General features: G+C 37.5%; 1 protein-coding gene across 1 annotated transcript in view; it reads left to right on the top strand.

Moving 5' to 3' along the window:
• Window positions 1–24,643, top strand: part of Acss3 (acyl-CoA synthetase short chain family member 3) — a 173,636-nt gene that overhangs the window by 47,111 nt on the left and 101,882 nt on the right. Inside the window, exons 3-4 of the mRNA XM_076920151.1 lie at window positions 17,573–17,761; window positions 21,710–21,844. Of these exons, the coding sequence (XP_076776266.1) occupies window positions 17,573–17,761; window positions 21,710–21,844 (324 nt within the window). The remainder of the gene's footprint in view (window positions 1–17,572; window positions 17,762–21,709; window positions 21,845–24,643) is intronic.

Raw genomic sequence — 24,643 nt, 5'->3', positions numbered from 1 at the left:
TGTCATCATGGACTCTAATCTTCTGCAGCCATGAGCTGAATTAAACACTTTGAAAAATAAATGGCCTTCATTATGTTGTTCTATCATACCAATAGAAAAGTAACTAAGACACTAGGGTAATGGAAAGGAAGAAGAGACCTTAGGTAGTGAATATATATGATTAGAGCCACTAAAATATACTGTTTTAGGAATATTGTGCCTAAAACACAAAGTGTTTGAAAACATGATGTGCTTACATTACTTAAGAATGCCAAAAGCTTTTAAAAATAACCACATTAAAAGTTATGAAATCTGATTTCAATTTTTCTGCATGCATTTTTTTTTAACTTCAATCTGCCATCCCCACCCCTCAAAAAACAAATTATAGAATTCTGTTTTGCCTCAGTTGAAAGATTATCTCTACAGACATCTTTGTTCATTTTAACTGCATGGCAAAATTGAAAACTTGAGTGAGTTCTGCTACTTCCATCTTTACCCAATGTGTTCAATACTTTGAAGATAAAAGAATCACTAGTCCATCAAAGTCAGTCCTTCCCCATTCAGTCTCCCACACCTCTGGAATCTTCATGCCGTCTTTAAATATTTTTTTAAAAAACCCTCTCTAATAAATTTCACTCCATTTCAAAACCATTTTTAAACATTCGGCCTTCTCCCTCCAGGGTGATAGGGAAAATTAATTCAAACCCAGGAGCCATGATTGAAACTTTGTAATTAAACTTATAGACTTTCCTGTGGCCACGTGATCTGCATGTTTCTCTCTGTTCACAATTGTCCTTTCTTTGGGACCTGAAAAGCAGTCTTTAAGATCTTTCCCATCCGTTGTTCTCTTAAACATATGTAATATGAACTAGTTCTGGGTCTTTCCTTTAAAACCATGCTTACTGCACAGGAGGATTTGTCACAGGCATGTGTTATAGATTATGCAGTTCTCAAAGTGAGATTATGAATGTCTTCACCATAAAGAAACTGTGTTTGCACAGTTAGACGTTTAACCTGATTGTATCAGTACACAATGTTCGAATGTATTGAAAAATCATATGGAATCTAGTTAGTAATCACAATGTGTGCGCTTTTATATCAATGAAAATTAATTCAGATTTTTAAAGTAACTTTACTAGTTAATTTTGAAATGATAGCCAGTGTGCTTTTTCCTGCTTTTTTTTTTTTTAAATCACATTCTTCCTTAGAGCTCTGTAAAATATTTTGTTTCTGAAGCTACTTCAGATAAAGGAATAAGCATCCTATTATTTTAATACAATCACACAGTCGATATTTTATATCATTTCTTTATTTATTGTCCTTGGAAACTCAGCTCACACTTCTGCCTGCTTCTATTTGCATCCTTCCTTGGCACTGTGTTCTCTCCTTGTTCTCTGTAAGTGTGGTTCTCCCTGGCCCCTCCTTACCACTTCTTTAGGCTTTCTCCTCAGGACTTCTGTTGACAATTTTATTGTGTTCAGCTTTTTCACACTACCCTATATCTTTCTCCAAACATTTACACATTTATGGCATGGGAGTAGATATCCACACTTGGTACTTCATCTTCACTCATCTTCACTCAGTCTTTTTTTTTTTTTTTTTTTTTTTTTTTTTTTTTTTTTTTTTAGATTGGTATATTGTATTTAAGGATGCACTGTCTTCGGAGACACCAGAAGAGGGCACCAAATCCCATTACAAATGGTCGTGAGCCACCATGTGGTTGCTGGGAATTGAACTCAGGACTTTTGGAGGAGCAGTCAATGCTCTTAACCTCTGAGCCATCTCTCCAGCCCTGTCTCCACTCAGTCTTAAACATGCTGAGTCCACCCTTACTCTTTGAATTGACGCGTTGTGATTGATATCATTTGGTAGACAGTCATTAAAGATGAAAACCAAGTCCTATTCTTAAACTTTCTTTCCTTCTACTTCCTTGAATCCATCAATTACCCTTGTCTCTACTCTATAATGAAAATTTCTTATTGGTTTATTTTTAACCACAAGTTAAAGTCTCACAGCAATAATTCATGAAATAACAATCATATTTTAAGAATCTATAAAATTCTTTCAATTATTTTACCTTTTGTGTTTTGAGCATAAAGTATTTCATAAGTCCTGTGTTAAAGGGTTGGAGCCCATAATGGCATATGGGAGATGCTGTGAATCCTTAGGTTGTGAGGTATAATGGGAGATCATTAGAAATGTGCCCTTTAAAAGGTAATTGAACTCCAATATCTTCCTGTCCCTCTGTACCTTTTTCTATCTCATCTTCCCAGTGTAATGTGCTACTCTGCTTAGAGACTTAAAGGCTCGGGTCTGCATATTCTTGAACTCTAAACTCCAGAACCCTGAGCTGAAATAAATATTTTTGTTTACACATTTAATTCCTCAGTTATTTTGTTTTAGAAATTGAAGCTGATTAATAATACCACATCATTCTTAGGACAAGTCTAAACTCAGTGGGCCTTAACAAGTTTGCACATTTGGTATTCTTACTGACTTTTCTAAGCATCTCATATCCTCATGGTGAAATGTTGCCATACCCATTCAGAACTGCTTTGATGTTCTCAGGTAGATGACACAGACAATGAGGACTAGTGATTTGTCACACATTATCCTGTGAGTAAAAGTGGGCGAAAGTTATAATTCTTGAATTATTAACACGTAGAGTTCAGAAATGTCACGCTGGGTATAAAACAGAGGAAGCCGAGGACCTGTTCTTTGTCTGTGTATTTCCTTTCCATTTTGTTCCAAGCACTGTATTCATGCCATGAATATGATAGGCATAAATTACCTTCAATTCCTGAGACTTGGATTTCTCTTTGGTGTCGAATTATTTTTCTCTATCAATAATGGTCTTTTATATAACAGGACTGTTTTAAAATTAACAAGGTATTATTTTCAAGGTGTGATGAATTCTAATGCTGTATGTGTAGGTTTCAACATTTTCATATTAAAAAATAGAAAAATATATCATATTCCCATATTGTGAGCACATAAATATGCAGAAATATGTGATTGAACTAATTTTCTGTGAAATATAGTATGGAATTCACATTAGTTGAAATGTGTTGAAAGCATACAGATTATTGAAATTGAAGTTATTTCAGGCTTGAATCAAATGAATTGAATGATTTTTAATTACACTGCCGGCAAATGCATAGTATTAAAATGGCTAAATATTGATAGAAACTCACATGCGAAGAAAGTGCAAATGAGAAAAATTATTATCAGTGATGATATTTATTTTCACTGGAGAAAATTATTTTACAAAAAGAAACATTACAGTAAATGTTTCAAACAGTCACATAACTGTTTTAAATGTAATACTTTAAAAGTTTTCTTCCAAAATCAGTGTCATTCTTAAGTATTCATTATTTTTTGCTTTAGAAAAATAACAGTAAACATCATTTTTGAATATATATGGTATGGTACTGTTAGGAATTTGTTATTTTTCTTTGTTTAATAACATGTCCATTTCTGCTGTTGTAAGATAGGAGACCTGTCTTAAAACTGACGTAATAATGTATAGTATCATGTTTGCTTAAATCTCATTTTAATGTTCAATATAGTAAATTCCTATTGTCTTCCAAAATGACTTTTCTAGAAGGGTAGGTTATAAGAACAAATGTCCATGCCTAAAATATTAGACAGCTTTGTCTTAATTTCAGATATTAAATAGTTTTCAAATAGTGAGTGTTCATAGCTATTTACCTGGATAGTCAGTTGGTACCAAAAATCAATCATGAAAAATGAATACTTGTGAATGCATTCTCTGGGGTTCAGGGATGCATGATCAATGATCAGTATATGATCTAAAATAAAACAAAGGTATTTTCAGTAATTACATAGTACACCCAGAAAGTCTTCTGTCCCCAAGGGTAGTAATATGTTTCTTCAGGTGTTATTTGTTATTGGTTAAGATTGCTTGTGTGTGGCTGTAATAAAACACTCTCATCTAAATCAACTTGGAGAGGAAAGGATGACAGCTTCTTAGGCTGTCAACCATCATTGTGGAAACTCAAGGCAGGAACCCAGAGCCACACACTGAAATAGACCGTGGAGCAATGCTACTTACTGGTTTGCTCCCCATGACTTACTCAACTTGCTTGTTTAATACTGAGAACCACCTGCCCAAGGGTGAAGCCATTCACAGTGGGTCTGGCAGCTCCCATCATCCATAATGAAAATGCCCGATAAACAAGCCCACAGGCCAATCTAATGGAACCTCAAGTGAGGTTCTCTCTTTCCAGGTGACCCTACTTTATGTCAAGTTGGAGAGAAAAAAAAAACAAAAAAACAAAAAACTAAGTAGCTCACCTTTGGATAAAATAATATATTTACTCTCCTTTTGGCAAATGTCTTTTATTTTTTAATTGAAGTTTATGAACACTTCAAAACTCTGAATGTGGAATACCACTGGTGTATCTTTGGTATTGAAATTTCAATAGCATCCCTTTGGGTGAGCCACTATAAACTCTTAGATGACTGGCGTTTCCTGATGGTTTGCTTTCTGTTGTTCATTGTTGTTTACACATATCTTTTAAGAAATTTTATTTGCATTTGCTCTGTTCTGGACCTTTCCTAAAAATTTGTTCTAGATTTAATTTTATTAAGAAATAGTTAATTACCCGCCCTCTGGTGGCAGACATGTCCTGGCTTTCCGAGTTCGAACCCTGCCCCGGTCTCTCCGTGTGACTCTCAGTGAGTCTCATGGGAAAAAAAAAGACATAGTAAATTATATATCATAAAGTAATATGTATTAAGTCAACATATATTTACTTTTATTGTTATGAACTAATATTACATTTTCATAATCTATTTGTTAGAAGCCTCACTATAAATATTTCTTCCCCTATATTTTTTCCTCTTAGAAACATATTTAAAATTTTAAATTACAGTGAAAAAATTAGAGAGACACTTGATTTTGAAAACATTTAAAAGGAAGTATCTTTATGTTTCTCACATCAAATTTTGTTTTGTACCAATTCTGGTGTTAGCATAGTATCAAATAAAAGGTATCAGGTAGGTCAAACGTACTCCATCTAGTGGTTGCACAGAACTGTTACATCCTAATTTGATGGAATGTCAATCAAAGCAGTGATCTACAGTGTAGTTGCTTGCAGAAGCTAAGCACATATAATAAATAGGTGAAGTAGGTGGATAACAGAAAAATCAGTTCTTGGTGTCTACTGCACTTTTTTTTACAGTTATGAAACTATGGTCTAAGATCCTAGTAGAAGCATATATACCCAGGTTTTTGTAGAAAGTATTTTAAATTTAAATGATATCAGTATATAATATTTATATTAAATACCCTCATGAATAGTAAGTGGCCCTCAGTTGATTAGTATCCTTTAGAGCACAGGCCTGGTATTATGAAACCTTCCAACGTTAGAGAAGTCACCAGGTTCTCTGCATTTGCATATTGTCTTAGCCCATTTTGTCTATGACAAAATATTTGAGCCAGGATAGCTTATACAGAACAACATGAGAGAGAAGAGATCACATAATGGACAGGAAAGAGATTCATAGCTTGGGTGAGTTCTTTTTTATAACAGTCCGCTCTCACAAGAGTCAACTTATCTCCCACAGGAACCTCTTTTATCTTTGCCAACAGTGATGTTTATAATGACCTCATTTTCTTATCTGAAACCTCAACATTTAAAAGATCTGTTACAACTCAAAGAAAGAAAGAAAGAAAGAAAGAAAGAAAGAAAGAAAGAAAGAAAGAAAGAAAGGTAACCTATTCCTGGTCCTAGGCATCTTATTTGATATCATATAATATCTGGTTTGGCCTGTCTCTCCAATTATAAGGCAATGCCATTTAAATTTGTAAAAATTTTCTTCCTACTAATTTTAGGAAGCTTCTCCATTAGTAGATTTCCATCATTTTTCTGTCTTTAGCCTTTTGTCCATGACCAGAGACAGGATAAATTGTCATTGTTCTATGTTACCATTATGAAGTAAAGGGAAGCTCATACTATGTAGTACAGAGACCTTGATGTTCTACAGATGAAGGAATAGGATGTCCCCAAATCCCTTGTTATAGAAACCCACTTACATTACATGGCACCAATGTTGACTTCTAGATGGAGCACTATGTCTACAAAATAAAAATGATGTTATCTAGTTTGCCAATCTGAAGAGAACTCGGGAGAAGCTATTGACCAAGGTCAAGCCATTCCTGCTGTTGAAAACAGTGCTGATCTCCACAAACACTGGTCAGAGTTTACTGCTGACATGGGAGCCACTCCAATTGCTGGCAGCTTTGTGCCTGGGACCTTCACTAGCCAAATTCAAGCAGCCTTCAGAAAGCCACAGCTTCTAGTGGTGACTGATCCTAGGCCTGAACATGGCTCTGTCACACGGGCCTATTATGTCAACCTGCCCACCATTTCTCTGTGTAACACGCTCTCCTTTGTGCCATGTGTGGCCATTGCCATTCCAGGTTACTGTTGTTGGCTCATTCAGTGGATCTAAGGTGGTGATTGTTGGCTCGTGTCATTCTCTGCGTCTATGACATGATCTCCTTGAGCACCCATGGGATGTTATGTCTCATCTCTACTGCTACAGATATCTGGGAGAGACTGAGAAGGAAAGCATGATGCTGCTGAGGTTATATTCAAAGAGGAATATCAGGGTAAATGGACTGCATTGGTTCCTATGCTCACTGGTGTTTAGCCAAAGGCAGCACACTGATCTGAGTGAACAGACTGTTCAGTGGCTTGGAAATACCCGTGTGTGGTCCCGAGCAGCACTGAAGACTCTTGAGTAAAGAAAAATATAGTAGAAGGAAAATAAAGTTTTTGTAAGTTGAGGGGGGAGCCTTTAGAATTACTTAGCTTTCCCTTACTTTATCCTGCCGTCTCATCCCTGACATCTTTAATCCTCCTACTCTGATTTTCCTATTTATCCCTTTATAATAACACTAATATCCTCTCTACACTGGTCCCTTGTGGTCTACCTAACATCTATAGATATTCTAAATGAATCACATATCTGAATCTTAAAAGAAAATATCCACATATGAGGGGAAACAGTATTTTTGTCTTTCAGAATCTGAGTTACCTCATCTAGGATGATTTTTTTTCTAGCTCCATTTACCTGCAAATTTCATTTTTGTTAATAGCTGAATAACGTTTCATCATGTAAATGTACCAAATTTGCATTATGTATTCTTCGGTTGATGGGCATTTAGGCTATTTCCATTATCTGGCTATTATGAAAAGAGCAGTAGTGGACTTAGATGACCAAGCATCTCTGTAGTAATATATCTTTCAGTATATGTCCAAGCGTAGTATAGCTGGATCTTGCAGTAGAGAAGTTTTCAGCCTTTTGAAGATCCTTCAACCTGATTCCATACTCTTCTGTACTCTCACAAGCAATGAATGTCACTTTGTCATTTGTTTTATTGGTCTTGGTTATTCTGACTTGGAAGAGATGGAATCTCAAACTAGTTTTAATTTTCATTTCCCCGATGACTAAAGAGGTTGCACATGTCTTGAAGTGTTTTTTAATATTTGTGCTTGCCATTTTGAGAATTCACTATTTAGTTCTATATTCTATTTTTAATTGGCTTATTGGTTTCTTGATATTCAGTTTTTGACTTCTTAACAATTTCTAGATATTAGCCCTCTGTCAGATGTGTAATTGGGAAAAAATTTTCTACATGCTGGAGGATGACTCTTCTTGAATGATGGTGTTCTTTTCTGTTCATAAAGTTTACATTTTTATCTTTGTAAGGACCAATTTATTAATTGCTCATTATATATACAACATATATAATATAACCTATACATTATGTATTCCATATATAATGTATAATACCTATATTATTAGTCTCCTCTTCTAAAAGTCCTTTTATGTGTCAATGAGTTCAATCCTATTCAATACTTTCCCTTCTGTCTTATTCAGGTATCTGGTCTTACTTTGAAGTTACTGGTCCATTTGGATTTGAGTTTTGTGCAGAGTAATAGATGTAGATCTAAATCATTCTTTTACATGTGGCTATCCATATAAATCGCTGCCCTCAAAATTGCACAATATTGCCAATGTTATTGATTACCATCTCCAACCTGATGGTAAGACCCTACTAGTGTTTCATCAAACATAGAGAAATTGAGTTGGTGTTCAACAATAATCTCCACCCCTACTGACTAGAATTTAGTGTTTAAAGTTAACATATATGCTTCCAGAAGAAATTCTGTAGAAACTATAATACTGACCTACCCACAGGTACAGTTGTGGTACAAATATGATAGGAATTACCAATCACTCTTTATTGAATATAAGAACTGCTCCATAAGACGAAACCCACACCTGACACTTGACCAGAGACCAAGAATCTGAGACTAGATATGTCACAGGCTAGGGTAAAGATATATGTGTGTGTGTGTGTATATATATATATATATATATATATATATATATATATATATATATATATTGAACAGTGCCTCACACAATGCACATCAGAGAAGTTTCTTCTTCTCACAGTTGCAGTAGAGAATAATTTACACAGAAACCCACAAATGGATGGAAGATATTGGAGTACTCACTGTTAAATGAAATGCCCTTACTGTACCCCTACCCTAAAGGCTTAGGGATTCAGGTGGAAAAGTAGGAAGACTCATTGTACGCACCAGAGGTGGTGCAAGATGACAACAAATAGCATTTAGCAAAGGCAACAACAGAACCAGTGCGCACAAGCACTCACAGATACTGTGGCTGCATGCAGGAAATGTACACCAGCTCAAGTCAGACCAATTCCCAACATGGAGAAGAGGAAGTGAGAACCAAGTGTCATCCCTAAACAAGATGTTATTTTAATTCATAGTTGTTGGGAGAGGGAAAATCAGTTTTTTCAATAGAGCGAGACTGGGTATATCAATGACACTCCAGGATAAACCTCATTCTCTGGAATAGTTGGCCAACACAAACTAATACTCTGTACTTTTTGTATGCTTGTTTTCTTTTGATTTTTAAGAAAGAGACAGAAATGAAGTTGAGTGGGGCGAGAAGTGGTAAGAGTTACTGGGAGGAAAAAAATAGGATCAAAACATATTATATGACAATTTAAAATAGAAATGAAAATAGGATCAACAAACCTTGGCCACTTCACATCATCATGGGGAAACAAACTACTTTAAACGGGCTCAACAGCTCACACTCAAACAAGAGCAAATATGAAGCCTAGCACATTTTATACATTGCTTACTTGGTAATATCTGATATAACTCCAACTGAAATTTATTGTGATGTCACATTAGGCCAATGACTCATCTCTGTGAGATCTAGGATTTTAAAAGTAAGTTCTCAAGTCTCTTGATTGTATGTCTTTCAGTAGACAGGAACTTTGTGGGTATCTTCCAGCTGTTCGTGAGCGGACTAAAATATCCAGCTCATGACATCATTCCTAGGTCAGCTTTTATTTGAAGAACGTTTTCAGTCAATAGCAGACATCATTCAAAATGTTGATGCTAATTTTGTAAACAAGCAGTCTTATCCAGAACTCTACTCTATAATGCAGTGTACTAGGCAATGCCATGCCATGCCATGATGATTACATGCTGAAAGGTTTGCCTACAACTTTCTACTGTTTAATTCCTTTTGTGAGACTTATATGAAATTTAAGTTTGGGGTACACACACACACACACACACACACATATATATATACATACATATATATATACATATATATATGTATTTTTCTTTTTTTGGCACAGATTTTTATTTTATTAGATATTTTATTTACACTTCAGATGCCATCCCCTTTCCCCATTCCCCCCCCCTTAGAAAACCCCTATCCCATGCCCCCTTTTCCTTTTTGCATTTATACATTGTTTTAAAATAATGTTAATCATAAGCGTTATAAGTTTGGAATTGTTCAATCAGAGGTGTAACCCACTGACCAACCTAGATATAACAACTATCTTTGACTGGTGGAGATACATGAATATCTGCCTCCCTGTCTCCCCCCTTTCTCTCTTTCATCACCTAGCTTCTCCTCTCCTTCTTCTTCTCCTCTTTTTACTCCTTTTCTTCCTCTCAGTACTCCTCCTACCTTAGCTCCTCCTACACATCACCCTTCCTGTTAAAATGAAACTTTTCTCTCAAAATACAATTAGAGCATAATTATGCCAATTTGTACCAGTGAGGTACAAGGTAGTCCTAATACCCAGTCCATCATTTTGTTGACTAACCAGCACCTCTGTCATCTATCCTAACTAAAACATTTAGTTCTGAACCTGGCTTTAGGATGAATGTCAGCTGACTACCATCCACTCAAATCTTTTTTCTTACGGTAAATAGCTATAAGTTTCAACCCCGTCAGAAATCCAGAATGACTGAGTTAACTATAATTGTGGGAAACACAAAGCATAGCTTCTAAAATTTAGCCAATTTATAGAGACCTTTGAACACCTGAAAAGCCCCTATACTACCGAACGTTGGAGCATCAAATCTTCAGCCTTCTGGCCCAGAATCATCTGACAGACCTTTGTGATGCAGGATTATTAAGGACTGATTACTCTGTCTAGGCAGTTATAATCCGTCGACTATTCTGCATGTGTGTCCTTTTCTGGACAGTAATTTGTCTGTAGATGGGAAGAGGCAATTCTTGCCTAGTGGCTGTTACCACACAACTGGAGTAACTCCAAGGATGCTCAATTTCTTCTTAGAATCCACGACAGGAAGCTGTCAGGAGCAGACAGGTCTCTAATCAATATGAACATTAATATATAAATATTTGTAGCGTCAGTTCTATGAACTTCTGATGTTTTGAAAACCAACTATCCATGTAAGGTAACCTGGACTGTTGTCTGTTCACTCCTCTCAGCTATTTCTAAATAAAATATGGAAAACACCCTAACAATAAACTCAAAGCCATGAATTTGCTATAGTCCCTTAACTCATAGGTTAACCATCCCAAATCAGTTAAAAAAGTTTAAAAAGGGTTGGGTCTAGGCATTGTATTCCTAAATGTTTTATACAGGCACAATGCCCATGAGCGTATCAATATTCATCTCATTTTTATATTAATAAGAGGCTCATACCAATGAAAACCTTAAATTTGAGATCAAAGTAAATTTTGTACCATTTAAGAAATTATAACTTCATCTTGATAATAATTATACAGATTTCTACCAGTAGGTTATGGCTATGCAATAAGTCCTAGCTAATCCCCCTGTTCCAACAAAACCACTACTTTTCCCTAGAAAGACAGACCATTATTAACCACATTAGTCCCCAAGCTCAGGGAATAGGGGCGCTGACTCTTCTTTAACTTCTTCAAGCTGATTAAGGGCGTTGAGATTTTAGAAGAGGGGTGGGGGGGAGAGTAAGTTGATAAGCCTCTGATGCTGTGTCTTCACTGAATCCAGATGGAATTCCAGGACATCAGAGGTTTGGGCAGGTCTGCTCAGTATGCTTGATGAGTAGATACACCAAGGCTGTGTATTCTGCAATATACAATTCTCAGAACAAGTTTTAGTATCAAGAGAAAAAAAATATTATCCCACCCCCAGGGGGCTGATATTTTTTTTAAAGATGTTGGTTCTGAAGACTTTTTTTTTCCTGCTTGTTAAAATTGGTTGTAGTATTTACGTTTCAGATTTTATCCCCTTAGCCTACTTCCTCCCACCACCCAGAAACCTCCTATCCCATCCCCCTCCTCATGCTTCTATGAGGCAGTGACCGCACCTACCCCCCCTCACTATCCCCTCCCCGCCCTCACATCCCCCCCCCCCACTGTGTGTTCATTTTTTTTTTATGGGACCAAGAAACTCCTCTCCCACCTATGTCCGACAAGGCCATCCTCCCCTACATATACCTCTGGAGTCTTGGGTCCCTCCCTATGTGTTCCCAGGCTGGTGGTTTAGACCCTGGGGGCCTCTGGTTGTTTGGTATTGTTGCCTTCCACCTGGGGTCAATAACCCTTTCTGCTCCTTCGGTCCTCTCACTAAGTTCTCCATTGGGAAACCCCTGATCATATCAGTGGTTAATTGTGAACATTGTCCTCTGAGTGTGTTAGTCTTTGGCTGACCTCTAAGGAGACAGCTATATCATGTTCCTCACATTATGCACTTCCAGCCATCCACAACAGTGTTTAGATTAGGTGGCTGTACATGGGGTGAATACCCAGGTGGAATGGTCTCCTGATGGCCCCTCCTTCAGTTTCTGTTCCATGTTTTGTTTCCCTATTTGCTCCCTTGAGCATTTTTGTTTCTCGTTTTAAGTAGAACTAAGGCATCCCCTCTTGGTCTTCCTTCTTCATGAGCTTCATGTGGTCTGTGGGTTGAGTCTTCGCTAATCCAAGCTTTTGGGCTAACATCCGTGGAGATATGTTTGTGTAACTATCTTCTTTTGGGGTTTTTGGAAGATTACTTTCTTGCTTTTTCTAGGTTGTAGTTTCCCTCCTTGTGTTGGAGTTTTCCACCAATTATTCTTTGAAGTGCTGGATTTGTGTTGAGATACTGTGTAAATTTGGATTTGTCATGGAATATTTTGGTTTCTCCATCAATAATGATTGACAGTTTTGCTGGGTATAGTAGTCTGGGCTGGCATTTGTGTTCTCTTAGGGTCTGTATGATATCGGTCCAGGATCTTCTGGTTTTTATGGTCTCTGGTGAGAAGTCTGGTGTAATTCTTATAGGTCTGCCTTTATATGTTACTTTGCCTTTTTCCCTTACTGCTTTTAGTATTTTTTCTTTGTTTTGTACATTTGATGTTTTGACTATTATATGGCGGGAAGTATTTCTTTTCTGGTCTAAACTATTTGGAGTTCTGTAAGCTTCTTGTATATTTATGGACATCTCTTTCTTTAGGTTAGGGAAGTTTTCCTCTATAATTTTGTTGAGGATATTTACTGGTCCTTTTAGTTGGGAGTCTTCCCCCTCATCTATACCTATTATCCTTAGGTTTGGCCTTCTCATTGTGTCTTGGACTTCTTGTATATTTTGGGTTAGTAGCTTTTTATATTTTGCATTTTCTTTGACAGTTGTGTCAATGTTTTCCATGGTATCTTCTGCACATGAGATTCTCTCTTCCATCTCTTGTATTCTGTTGGTGATACTTGTGTCTATGACTCCTGATCTTTTTAGGTTTTCTATCTCCAGGGTATTGTCCCTTTGTGATTTCTTTATTGTTTCTACTTCCATTTTTAGATCCTGCATGGTTCTGTTTAATTCCTTTTCCCATTTGGTTGCATTTTCTTGCAATCCCTTAAGGGATTTTTGTGTTTCCTCTTTAAGGGTTTCTATCTGTCTACCAGTGCTCTCCTTAAGTTCTTTGAGAGTGTTATTTATGTCTTTCTTAAAGCCCTCTATCATCATCATGAGAAGTGATTTTAATTCTGATTCCCACTTTTCTGGTGTGATGGGGTGTTCAGGGCTTGCTCTGATGGGGGAGCTGGGTTCTGATGATGCCATGTAACTTTGGTTTCTGTTGCTTACATTCTTGCTCTTGCCTTTTGCCATCTGGTTAACTCTAGTGCTGTCTGTACTTGCTGTCTCTGACTGAAGCCTGTCTTTCTAGTTATCTAGCTTGTGTCTGATCTCCTAGGGGTCCAGATGTCTCTGTGATCTTTTCCAGCTGCACTGATTACAGTGGTACCTCTAGGATGCCTCAGGATATGGTGCCTCCAAGGTAGTAGTCCAGCTAGGTGTCTGCTGTTCTGGGTGCAGTGTCTCCTCTAGAATATCTCAGGATATGTTGTCTGAAGCTCTGAGTTCATTTGTTCTTCTGTGGCTCTGGATTGAGTGGACCTTCCAGTATGTCTCAGGTGGAATCCGGGGTCCACACAACAGCAGACCTGGCAGAGGTCTGATCCAGGCCTCAGATCTGAGAACTAGTTTCTAAGACACTGTCCAAGTTAGAGCACCTGGGATCCCTGCTTCCTCTGGGTTCTTGGAGGTTGGGGACAGAGCTGCCACCCAAGATCTGCTCAGTGCTCTGGCCCAGACTGGAAGGAACCAGTGTTCCGGGCCGGGAGTGACTTCCTGGGTCCTTTTGGTTCCCAGTTACTCCCTGTTTAGGGCGGGCCCTGCTGTCTGCTTACCTAAGATACTGCCTGAGTTCGATCGCCTGGGATCCCTGCTTCCTCTGGGTTCTTGGATGTTGGGGGCAGAGCTGCCACCCAAGATCTGCTCAGTGCTCTGTGGCACAGATTTTTAATCCCAGCAGTTATGAGATAGAGGCAAGTGCATCTCCATGAATTCAAGGCAAGCGTGATGAGAATTTTGGGCCCCGATCCTTGGACACCATGGTGGAGAGGCTGATATGTCAGTCAGAAACAACAACGACAAGAAATGAACGGCAACATTTTTAGGTCCACAAGATACCAGCCCAACTCCATCAAGACCAGGACATGAGTGCGGCTTGCTGGTTTCAAGCACCAACAGAGAAGGGAGACTCAAAGGTTCTGATCTCCCAGCAGAACCTTCCTGAAGGGTTGGCTATTCCAGTTGTGTTACCAGTTCAGCTCCCGCCCCCTACTGCAGTGGAGGGCTAAGTGACCAGTTCTCAGCAGCCGCAAGTCAGCATCTGGAGTTTTATAGGCTGCTGGGTGGGAAAGCAAACAGGAACAAACTTGAGACATAGAAACAGAAAAGGCCGGCTGTATTTTTCATATAACTTTCTGTTGGGTAGCAGTCCACTATCAGATTTGTAGTACTGGGAAAAATAAAATGCTGTTTGGCTTGTTTTGTTATTTTTGTTTGTTTGTTTTTCCCTCTTGCTTTTTAAAGTTAATTAAAAATATTTTTGTCTTTTTTTGTTTTTAAGGATTTATTAGCAAATATTATATAAGATGTTTCATTATAACATTTTTATTTTTTTGTTTTTCTTATATATTTTATTTACATTTCAGATGCCATCCCCTTTCCCCATTTCCCCTCCCTAGAAAGCCCTATCCCATTCCCTCTCCTCCTTTTTGCTTTTATACATTTTTTAAAAATTTTAATCAAAGGCTTTATAAGTTTGGTAATGCTCAATCAGAAGTGTAACCCAATACCCAACCTAGATATATAAACTATCTTTGACTGGTGGAGACACATGAACATCTGCCTCCATGCCCCACCTCTCTTTCTCTCTCTCATCACCTAGCTTCACCCTTCCTCTTAAAATAAAACTTTTCTCTCAAAATACAATTAGAGCATAGTTATTCCTAATTGTACTGGTGAGGTACAAGATAGTCCTAATACCCAGTCCATCATTTTGTTGACTAACCAGAACCTCTGTCATCTGTCCTAACTAAAGCACTTAGATTTGAACATGGCTTTTTTCTTGGCTTTAGAATGAATGTCAGCTGAAAACCTGTCCACTCAGATCTGTTCTCTCAAAGTAAATAGCCAGGATTGGCTATGAGACTATAGGTCTTCACCCCATCAGAAATCCAGAATGACTGAGTTAACCGAAATTATGGGAAGCACTAAGCATAGCTTCTAAAACTTAGCCAATTTATAGAGACCGCTGAACACCTGGAAAGCCCCTATACTACAGAACGTTGGAGCATCAAATCTTCAGCCTTCTGGCCCAGAATCATCTGACAGACATTAGTGATGCAGAATTACTAAGGGCTGATTACTCTGTCTAGGCAGGTATAATCAGTCGACTATTCTGCAAGTGTGTCCTTTTCTGGACAGTAATTTGTCTGTAGATGCAAAGAGGCAATTCTTGCCTAGTGGCTGTCACCACACAACTGGAGTAACTCCAAGGATGCTCAGTTTCTTTAAAAAAAAATAGATTTAATAACATAAAGGGAAGGATTTAGAAATTTAGGAGGCAATTTCTGTTAAAAATATTTTTGACTTATTAACTCTACCTCCAGCTCACTGCCCCACCTCCCACAATCTTTCCCCCATTCTCCCTTCCCTTCTCCTCTGAGCATGTGGGGGCTCCCCTGGGTATCCACCTCACACTTGCACTTCAAGTATTTGAGAGGCTAAGTGCTTCTGCTCCCACTGAGGGCAGACAAGACAGCCTAGGAGGAAGAACCTATCCCACGGACAGGCAACAGCTTTTGTGATACCCCAGGAAGGTCAAACTGCGTATCTGCTACATATGAGCAGTAAGGCCTAGGTCCAGCCCATGTATATTCTTTGGTTGGTGGTTCAGACTCTGAGAGCCCCAAGGGTCCAGGTTAGTTGTCCCCTTTTTCTTCCATGAAAGCCCTTCACATTAGAGAAACATGGTGAGAATTCAGAGTTGTTTGAACTCACCAGAAAAGAGGTAGAGAGAAGTAATCAGAACCACCAACAGCTGTGTGTCCCAGTTCCCTCTCTCAGTCTTCCCTTGCTCATTTTCTGCAAAATCATTTTTTAAAAAGCCATAATCCTTGTGGTTACCCCCCTGGGCCCTACAGGTACCTCAGCTGTGACCTCATCTGGCTCTCTCCATCCTAAATAGCATAATTATAGATATCTACTTGGCCTTCTACATGTCTTTCCTAAAATGTACCTTCCTTAGGGATGTCTCTACTCCTTGTTCCATCCGCAGCTACTCATGCCTCTCTCAGGAGACTGATGATCTTTGAAAAAAGCACATGCACTTATATTTAATTACAAGTTTTCATTCTTCTAAAATTAAATACTGAGAAGGTAGCATGAGTGAGAGAGTAGTGGGGGAAGGGAGATCAGATACAGTTTCTATTTTGGTAGAGACATTTTTAAGTGGAAGAACAGTTTTTAAGGAATAGAATATTGAACTTATACTGAAGTCTGGGCACACAGCCTACTGTAATTGGGTGTGGAAAGTTTTCTTGCAGTAAATTGCACATGTGCTTATGAGCTGTTTTGGAATATTTTTACTAAAAATTGCAAAAAAAAAAAAAAAAAAGCCACCAAAACGTGTTTTAAGAGGAAAGACTTTTTATAATTCATCCCAAAACATGTGATAAAAGTGTAAAGCGGTTTGTGTACTTGGTTCAAAAGCAAATTACCCTGTAATTATTTTATACAAACATATAGTATAAAAGTATAAAGAAAAATGGACTGAATTATTAAAAAAGCCAAGAAGTGGTCAGTAACCCTGATAATTTTATCATGATTTCATTTATTAGCTATATGCCGTTTGGTTAACAGTGTGTTTCCTCTGAGCCTCAATTGCCTAATCTATAAATGGGAAAAACAATGTAGTGCAATCCACTTTGAGTTTATAGCTTTAGCCATGTTTTCTTTCTGAATGCATTTATTCTCACAGGTATCCCACCATACATACGTCTATGTTTACAGCTCATTTATTTTCCGTTCTGCTTAACAAACTGCTTAGAATGTAAGTTCTACAAGGAATAAAATCTACTCTTTTTCAATATAAATGTTGAGTCAGGCATGACTAGTTGCCTGGTAAATATGATGTATGATGAATAAGCAAATGGAAAACATGGAGGTTTTCTGACCCAGTGATGGTAAACCTTCACACAATCATTTAAAGAGAAGAGACACTGTTGTTACGACGTCTAAAACGTTATCTTCATTATCAAGTCCGCTCTACAAGTCTCTTCAGTTTGCCACGATGGAGACGGCCGTCTTCTAGGTTTACTCCCTCAGCTTCACATTTAGTGGAATCATACAGTTCTAATGATTTTTTCATAACAGGTCTCTAAGCTGGCTGGTGTGTTGGTCAGGCAGGGTGTCAAGAAAGGTGATACGGTGGTCATCTATATGCCCATGATCCCACAAGCAATGTACACCATGCTGGCGTGTGCAAGGATAGGAGCAATCCACAGTCTCATATTTGGAGGATTTGCATCCAAAGAATTAAGTACACGCATTGATCACGCGAAGGTAAGTGCTTTCTTCAGGACCAAGTTGTTCAGCTGTCTATGGCGTACCACTTAACTGTGGAGGACTTATTTAAGCATTATTTTACTATTTGGTCTTAGTCTTTCTTTTTCTATCTTTTTTTCTTCCTTTCTTCTTTTCTTTCTTTCTTCCCTCTTTCTTGCTTCCTTTCTTTTTCTCTTTTATTTTTCTTCTTTTCTTTCTTCCTTTATTTTTCTCTTTCTTTCTTCTTCCTTTCTTCCTTTCTTTCTCGTTTGTATGTATCTACTCATCATACACTAATTTTGGAGTTAGTGCCAGATCAAACACATCCTCCTAGGTGCTTAGAGGGATATAAAATAGGAGATGAAGCATGTGCCTTCCGTGTTATCTTGTTATGTACTGAAATGTATGTGACACCTGAGAAAACAGGTGATAAGTTATTTTCTCCTTAGATATTTCTAAGTGACTGATACTTTTCTTAGAAGTGGGCAATAAATGATTATTATAGAGGTTGGCACGTAGCTACAGGTTTTAGAGGGAACGTTTGGGAGATTGGTGTCATGTGATTAAATTTAGGTACTAAGATAACAAATTTCTTAAACCTACTCTGAAAGATTCTAGAGGTTTAACCTTAAATCCTCCAGTATATGATTTTTGGCTTATATGAATAAAAGATATTGGCTCTTCATTTTATGAATTTAACATTTGTCACCACACATTTTTCTGTAAGCTGTCACACAGCAAATATTTTAGGATTTGCATGTGCCACTTTGTTTCTGGTTCAGCCGTTCCGCTGCTGGTGTAGCACCGAAGTAGCCACAGAGAAAGATGAAGGTGTCTGTGTCACAGTAAAACTTGACAAAAAAAGATATAGCATATGCTTTTAATTTAGAAGTAGGGCAGCTGAGGAGGAATTCCTGGAAAATGGAAATATTTAAGTGGAATCTTGACTGTGATATCCTGGTTGACCAGGATGAGACAATGAGATACTCAATCAATCCAAACCAACATCCAGAGGCAAGAAGGAAGAGTAATTCTGGAGGGAGCATGCAAATTAGCATGTCAAAAAATAGGAGAGAGCTCCCTAATTCTACTGAACCTTCAGAAATAACAGTGAAACTATTATTATTATTATTATTATTATTATTATTATTATTATTATTATTTTGGTTTTTTCAAGATAGGGTTTCTCTGTGTAGTCCTGGCTGTCCTGGAACTCACTCTGTAGACCAGGCTGGCCTCAAACTCAGAAATCTGCCTGCCTCTGCCTCCCAAGTGCTGGCATTAAAGGCGTGTGCCACCACTGCCCAGCACAGTGAAACCTTTAGAGCAGGCAAGCACTGTGTTTTAGGTGATGTTAGAAGACAGCCTTGTGGTGAGGGATAGTCTGGGGGCTTGAGCAAGAATCTTTGGTACATATCCTATTTGCTAAGCTATTGTGCATATGTGGGGGAAATGGTGTTGGGAAGATCAAGGAAGAAAAGAGGAGATGGCTTACCTTACATTCACACAAGCCCCTCATAAGACACTCCTGGGAGGACTAGGTGTTAGTATATTAGACATTGGGAGGCAGGCATGGTGTAAGGCTGTATATCTGCTTCATCTGAAAACCAATTAGTTATTAGAACTGGGAGATAATTTTGTGAATTAAGTACTCGAGTTTGTTGCATTTTGTTGTTTGTTTGCTTGTTCTTCTTTTAAAAAACATATTGAGTTAAGGTTCATCAACAAGCAAACAGCAACAGCAACAAGAAAAATACCATAAAGGAATTATCAGTCACTGTAATTCCTTGTAAATAGAAGGGAAAAAATTGAGGAGGCTGTAGACTTCAGTTTTCCCAAAACCAAAATCCTGAACACCATTTTAACAAATGTATTAGATGCATTAATCACTTTAATGAAAACTTTTGTAACATATAAGAAGATTAATATACAAAATCTGTTTGTGCTATCTTGTTGGAGGAGTTTCGTTACCAACACACATACATGCATACTTAACCTTACTAATGGATTTAGGGCACAGTGCATGCAAAGCCATTCATCATGTCAAATTTAAATAAGTTCATGAGCTGAAATGCCGTTTTCATATTATGATTTTAAAAGTAGGACAAAAATTACTTTGACCAATAAACATAGAGAGTGTGCATTCTGGGAAGTCAGTCCAAATAGTCAGTCCAAACACCTTAAAACCTAGTAAACTGATAATAGAAATGTGAAAAGGGTTATTTCCCAGAGAAAGAGTCTAATTTTGATTTAATTGTTCACATGTCATAAGCTTACATGTGTTCTTTATTCATTGTATTGCTTAGTTTCATTCGTTCCAAATTCTAATCTTAGAAAATGCCATCAAGTACTCTGCTCACAAACATTAAAGATACTGTGAACTAAATTAAAATATGTATCACTCCAATTTAATAAGTTGAATCAAGAATTGTTTCTATTTTCTATCTCCATGATTTTTGAAAAAAAAAAATGTCAATTTACTATAGTGGGATAGAAGTGTTCTGAAGTCAGACAGAACCAGCTTCCTATGCCTCCACCACCTCTAACCTGAGGCAAGTTTTAGAACTACAGTGAGCTTCAGCTCCATGAATATTAAGTGACATTCAAAATGCAACACTGACTGCATAAGCATGTATTTGACATAGTCTAAACCTTCCCGAGAGGACCTATATTGTAACCAGAAGTCAGAATTCAAGCACAGATGCAATACCATGGAATGACTGTTTCCTGATTATCCGTTACCTGGCAGCTTGTCTTGGAACAATATACTAACAAAAATAAGGATGGACTTGTTTCTATAAACTATTGAAAATGTTGGTTTACATTCAAGGTTGCTATAGATGTGGTAAGCACTCTGTTAGGCGTACGAGACACAACGGTGTTTGACATCTAAATGTTTAGTTGGAGTGCTTACTGTGTTAGGAGGTGAAGGGATGTGTGGACCGTAGTTCCATATCTGAGGCATACCCAGCATGTTCCAAAGGAAGAAGACTAACATGGACATCACAGAGACATGTTTCTGTTACAGCTAAATATGTAAGGGAGTCTTCCTAGATGACAGGAGGAAGTCCTGAACTTGTGAGATCTGGACAAGTTATTTGGCAGAAAAATAATCTAAGGCAGGTCTAGTGGCCCACCCCTTTAATCTCAGCACTCAGGGGGCAAAGGCAGACAAATCTCTGAGTATGAGGGTGTTCTGCTCGATGAGGTGAGTTCCAGAACAGCTAGAGCTACATAGTGAGGCCCTGTCTCAAAATAATAATAATAACAATAATTATTATAATATAATATTAGACTATATAGTATGTGCTAGCAAAATTACGTATTAAGAATGAGGAAAGCATCAGTAAAATCTAGTAAGTTTTGGATGGCCTTCTTTGTAGGCTTTAGGAGGGAACACTCTTACAGAAAACCTGATTTGTGATTTCTGCTTGGTTCCTTCTTGCCACTTATACTCCTGTAAACAAAAAGACCCCTCTCCCCCTCCCACTCTCCCTCTCCCTCTCTTTCCCTCCCCCTGTACCTCCCCCGAGTGTGTTTGTGTCTGTGTGTGTCAGTATGTATGTGTGTGCCTCTCTTTCTGTGTCTGTGTGTGCATGTGGGTACATTTGGGTGTGTATATGTATATACTTGTATCTGCATGCATATAACAGGGCATTTTACTGGATGACAGGTGCTTTACTTGCCTTAATGAATATTCTGTAAGGTATTTTATATAGTTCATATTTATGAGCCCTAAGTATCATTGAATGTATAATTTGAACAGGGAATATTTATGTATAAGTAGTTAGACTTATAAACATTTACAAAAAGGACTTAGTGGTTTTTTTTTAGGCCATTTGTTTAATAGCACATAGAAACCAACCATTTCTTTCAAAACATTAAACTGACAGTCTACACTGAAATATTGTGTCATCACCTTCACTATGATTGTTAAAGCTTTCCTTTTTTTCCTTCCCATTTTAGCCTAAGCTGGTTGTTACAGCATCATTCGGCATCGAACCAGGAAGGAAGGTCGAGTACATCCCACTTCTAGAAGAAGCTCTAAAAATAGGACAGCACAGACCAGACAGAATTCTCATTTACAACCGTCCAAATATGGTAACTTGAAGCTTTAATTTCTTCCTTCTGATAGGGTTGTGCCAAAGATAATTTTAGTTTTAGACTTTTGAAAACTACAGTTGAGTCATAAACTGTTAAATAGCCTGAATATAATCGCAATTATGGGAGGGAATGGAACATGATAGTGTGTGTGGAGAGCTAGGTGTAAATAACTAATAATGAGGCATACAGATGCAGGTCAATGTTTTGGGCTTGTGTATGGTTCTCCTGAGCTGTCGGTTATTACTTCAAGTTTTAGGATAATACTAGTAAATAGTAAGTATCTACTATTTGGTTTTCAAGATAATGTGGACATCTTTTTCAAGATTCTAGTAGAATTAAAAAAAAAACCCTATTTTCGGAACTGTGTTAAAGTGTGTTGTACCTCCTATTTGAGGAAGAGGAATCAATGTATGTTAAGATGATGTACCCTGCCTACCATTCCTGATTTGGCCTCAAGTACTTTGCACTGTGCGTGTCTTCTTAAACCCTCCACTGCATGACCTGTTTGAAAAGTCTGATTAGTTCTTATGCAAAATATCTTTTAATAATTAAGGAAAGATTTTTTTCAGCCAGAGATAGATTATCCTCAGAAAATTAAAATTTTCCTATTGCACACAGATAAATTGTTCTATAATCCATGAACGATGAAAGATTGTAATAATAAACATATTCCTTATGATTTTGACCTGATGCTCTCCTTGTATATATTCACAATCAATTCTCTAGATACATACCAAAGGACTAAGTTAAGTTGTTAACTTTTTTAAAGCAAATTCTTATTCTTTTTGCCAATGATAAATTACAAAATCACAAACGTCCACGTGCCCTATGGTAGACCTCTTGAGATCTTTTCAGCAGAAAGTGCTTCACTGACATGCTTTGAGACTAGCCTGCTAAGACTGTGTCATTTTGATGAGTCCATAATAAGAATCATTGCCACATTAAATTCTGTCGTGGAGTTTCAGTGTCTTGGTGCATGAACTGCTACACTCCGTGAATTTAATGTCATTACTATCTCAGAGAAGAATGCTCAGTTTCTTTCAAGCATATATATTTTTAAAGGATGTTTTGTTGCTATTTAAAGCAAGGAACACAGAGTCAGCAGCTCATCAATCTAGGGAAGGGAAGGGCAGGAGAATGGCAGAAACACAGCCACAGAAATGTTTAAGTCTTTACTAGTTACCTGCAGATATGAAATTTCCTTAGGCTTTGTGAAGGTCTTACATTAGACTGGGAGCAAGGTTAAGTACTTTCAAGTACCTGTATGCATTTAGTTCTCACAGGCCTCATAACTAGTTCCATTTTACTACTGAAGGAATAAGAGTCACGAATCAGCAAATACCCACAGTCTCACTAAGTGACAGAGCAACGTTCAAAGTCTGGCTTGCTAACTTTTAAACAACAAGATATATGTTATATCTTCTGCCCCATACACATATCATGTTTAGATATAAAATCTCTTATTAACATTTTAATATGATTCCCTTCTTTCGATAGAATTGTTTTAGCTCCTTACCCAACGTGACTCTCTCACCCACCACCGCTTTGCCCTTTCTCTGTCTCGCCTCTATAGAGATACAGATGAAGGCTTTTCATATATGAGATCTATTGTTTAGGCATTAATTAAACCCAATGGATTGGGTTTGCTTTGAATTTAAGAGAAATAAATGATGAGGTTGGGTATTGCATCTTATTAACTAGCATCCATCCGCCTTTGCCAAATGAGGTAAAAGTTTGGCTGTTGTTCCTAAGCCTCAGGCTAACTATGTCAGAACCAAAGGAATACTACCTGTCACCCTGGTGTACTCTCAATACAGGCAGTTAAGAATTTTAATATCTAAGATGAATTTCCCATAGAGAGAAATACACACACACAAAACACACACACACTCACACACACACACACACACACACACACGCACACGCACACGCACACGCACATGTGTATTCTCGTTTTATGTAACAAATGTTAATATTGTTACTTCCCTCTCTATTTCCTCAGATCCTTTTCATCCACACTTACATTTTCTTTTTTTTAGCCTAAGGAATAACCTTCCATCCCAGTGCCTATTTCATTAGAGGCTTGTAAAAATCAAAAATGTTTGTAATCCTGATTCAGTTCTCATTTTACAGTATTACGATTTTTACAGCTCTACAATTATGATGCTAAAGCTTTGATAGTTTGAAATTGATGACTTTTATCTCATGCATAAAAAGAAATGGAAACATGATTTGCTCACAGTTAGCTGTACTGTTTACGTGATACCAGCTACTACCTATCCAAGGGAAGCAAGAGAATTCAGCTGTGCTTGAAATATAAATGTTACAAATGGTGTTCGGTTCAGATTTTTATCTACAAGTGAATATATTTAGACATATTGTATTTGTGATACTGCATTCATGCATAATTTTGTGAATGTGAATACTTAAATGTGTGACAGGTATTTATAGCCTGGTTAATAGTAGAGATCCTAGAAAACTGAAATTTTAAAAATATTTTTAATATGTTTTATGAATGCCCTAGAGCCTACTAGAGTAGCCCAGACGTCACCTTGATAAAGTCAATAGTTACATACATGTCTGGCTGTGTTGCTCATTTACTCTGCTGAACTTGTATATTGGGTTCTGTTTACATATGTGTTAAGTATAAACATGCTGATATACCAGGTGCATATCTTTAATCCCAGAACTCCTCAGGCAGAGGCAGGCAAATCTCTCTGGGTTTTGAGCCAAGTCTATAGAAGAAGTTCCAGGCTAGAAAGATGCTGAGTTTGAGCAGGTCTCCAAGCCAAACCA

This window comes from Arvicanthis niloticus, chromosome 22 (assembly GCF_011762505.2).
Source record: "Arvicanthis niloticus isolate mArvNil1 chromosome 22, mArvNil1.pat.X, whole genome shotgun sequence".
Classification (NCBI taxonomy): domain Eukaryota; kingdom Metazoa; phylum Chordata; class Mammalia; order Rodentia; family Muridae; genus Arvicanthis; species Arvicanthis niloticus.
The sequence above is the reverse complement of the archived record's forward strand: the minus strand, read 5'-3'. Positions and strand labels throughout refer to the sequence as shown.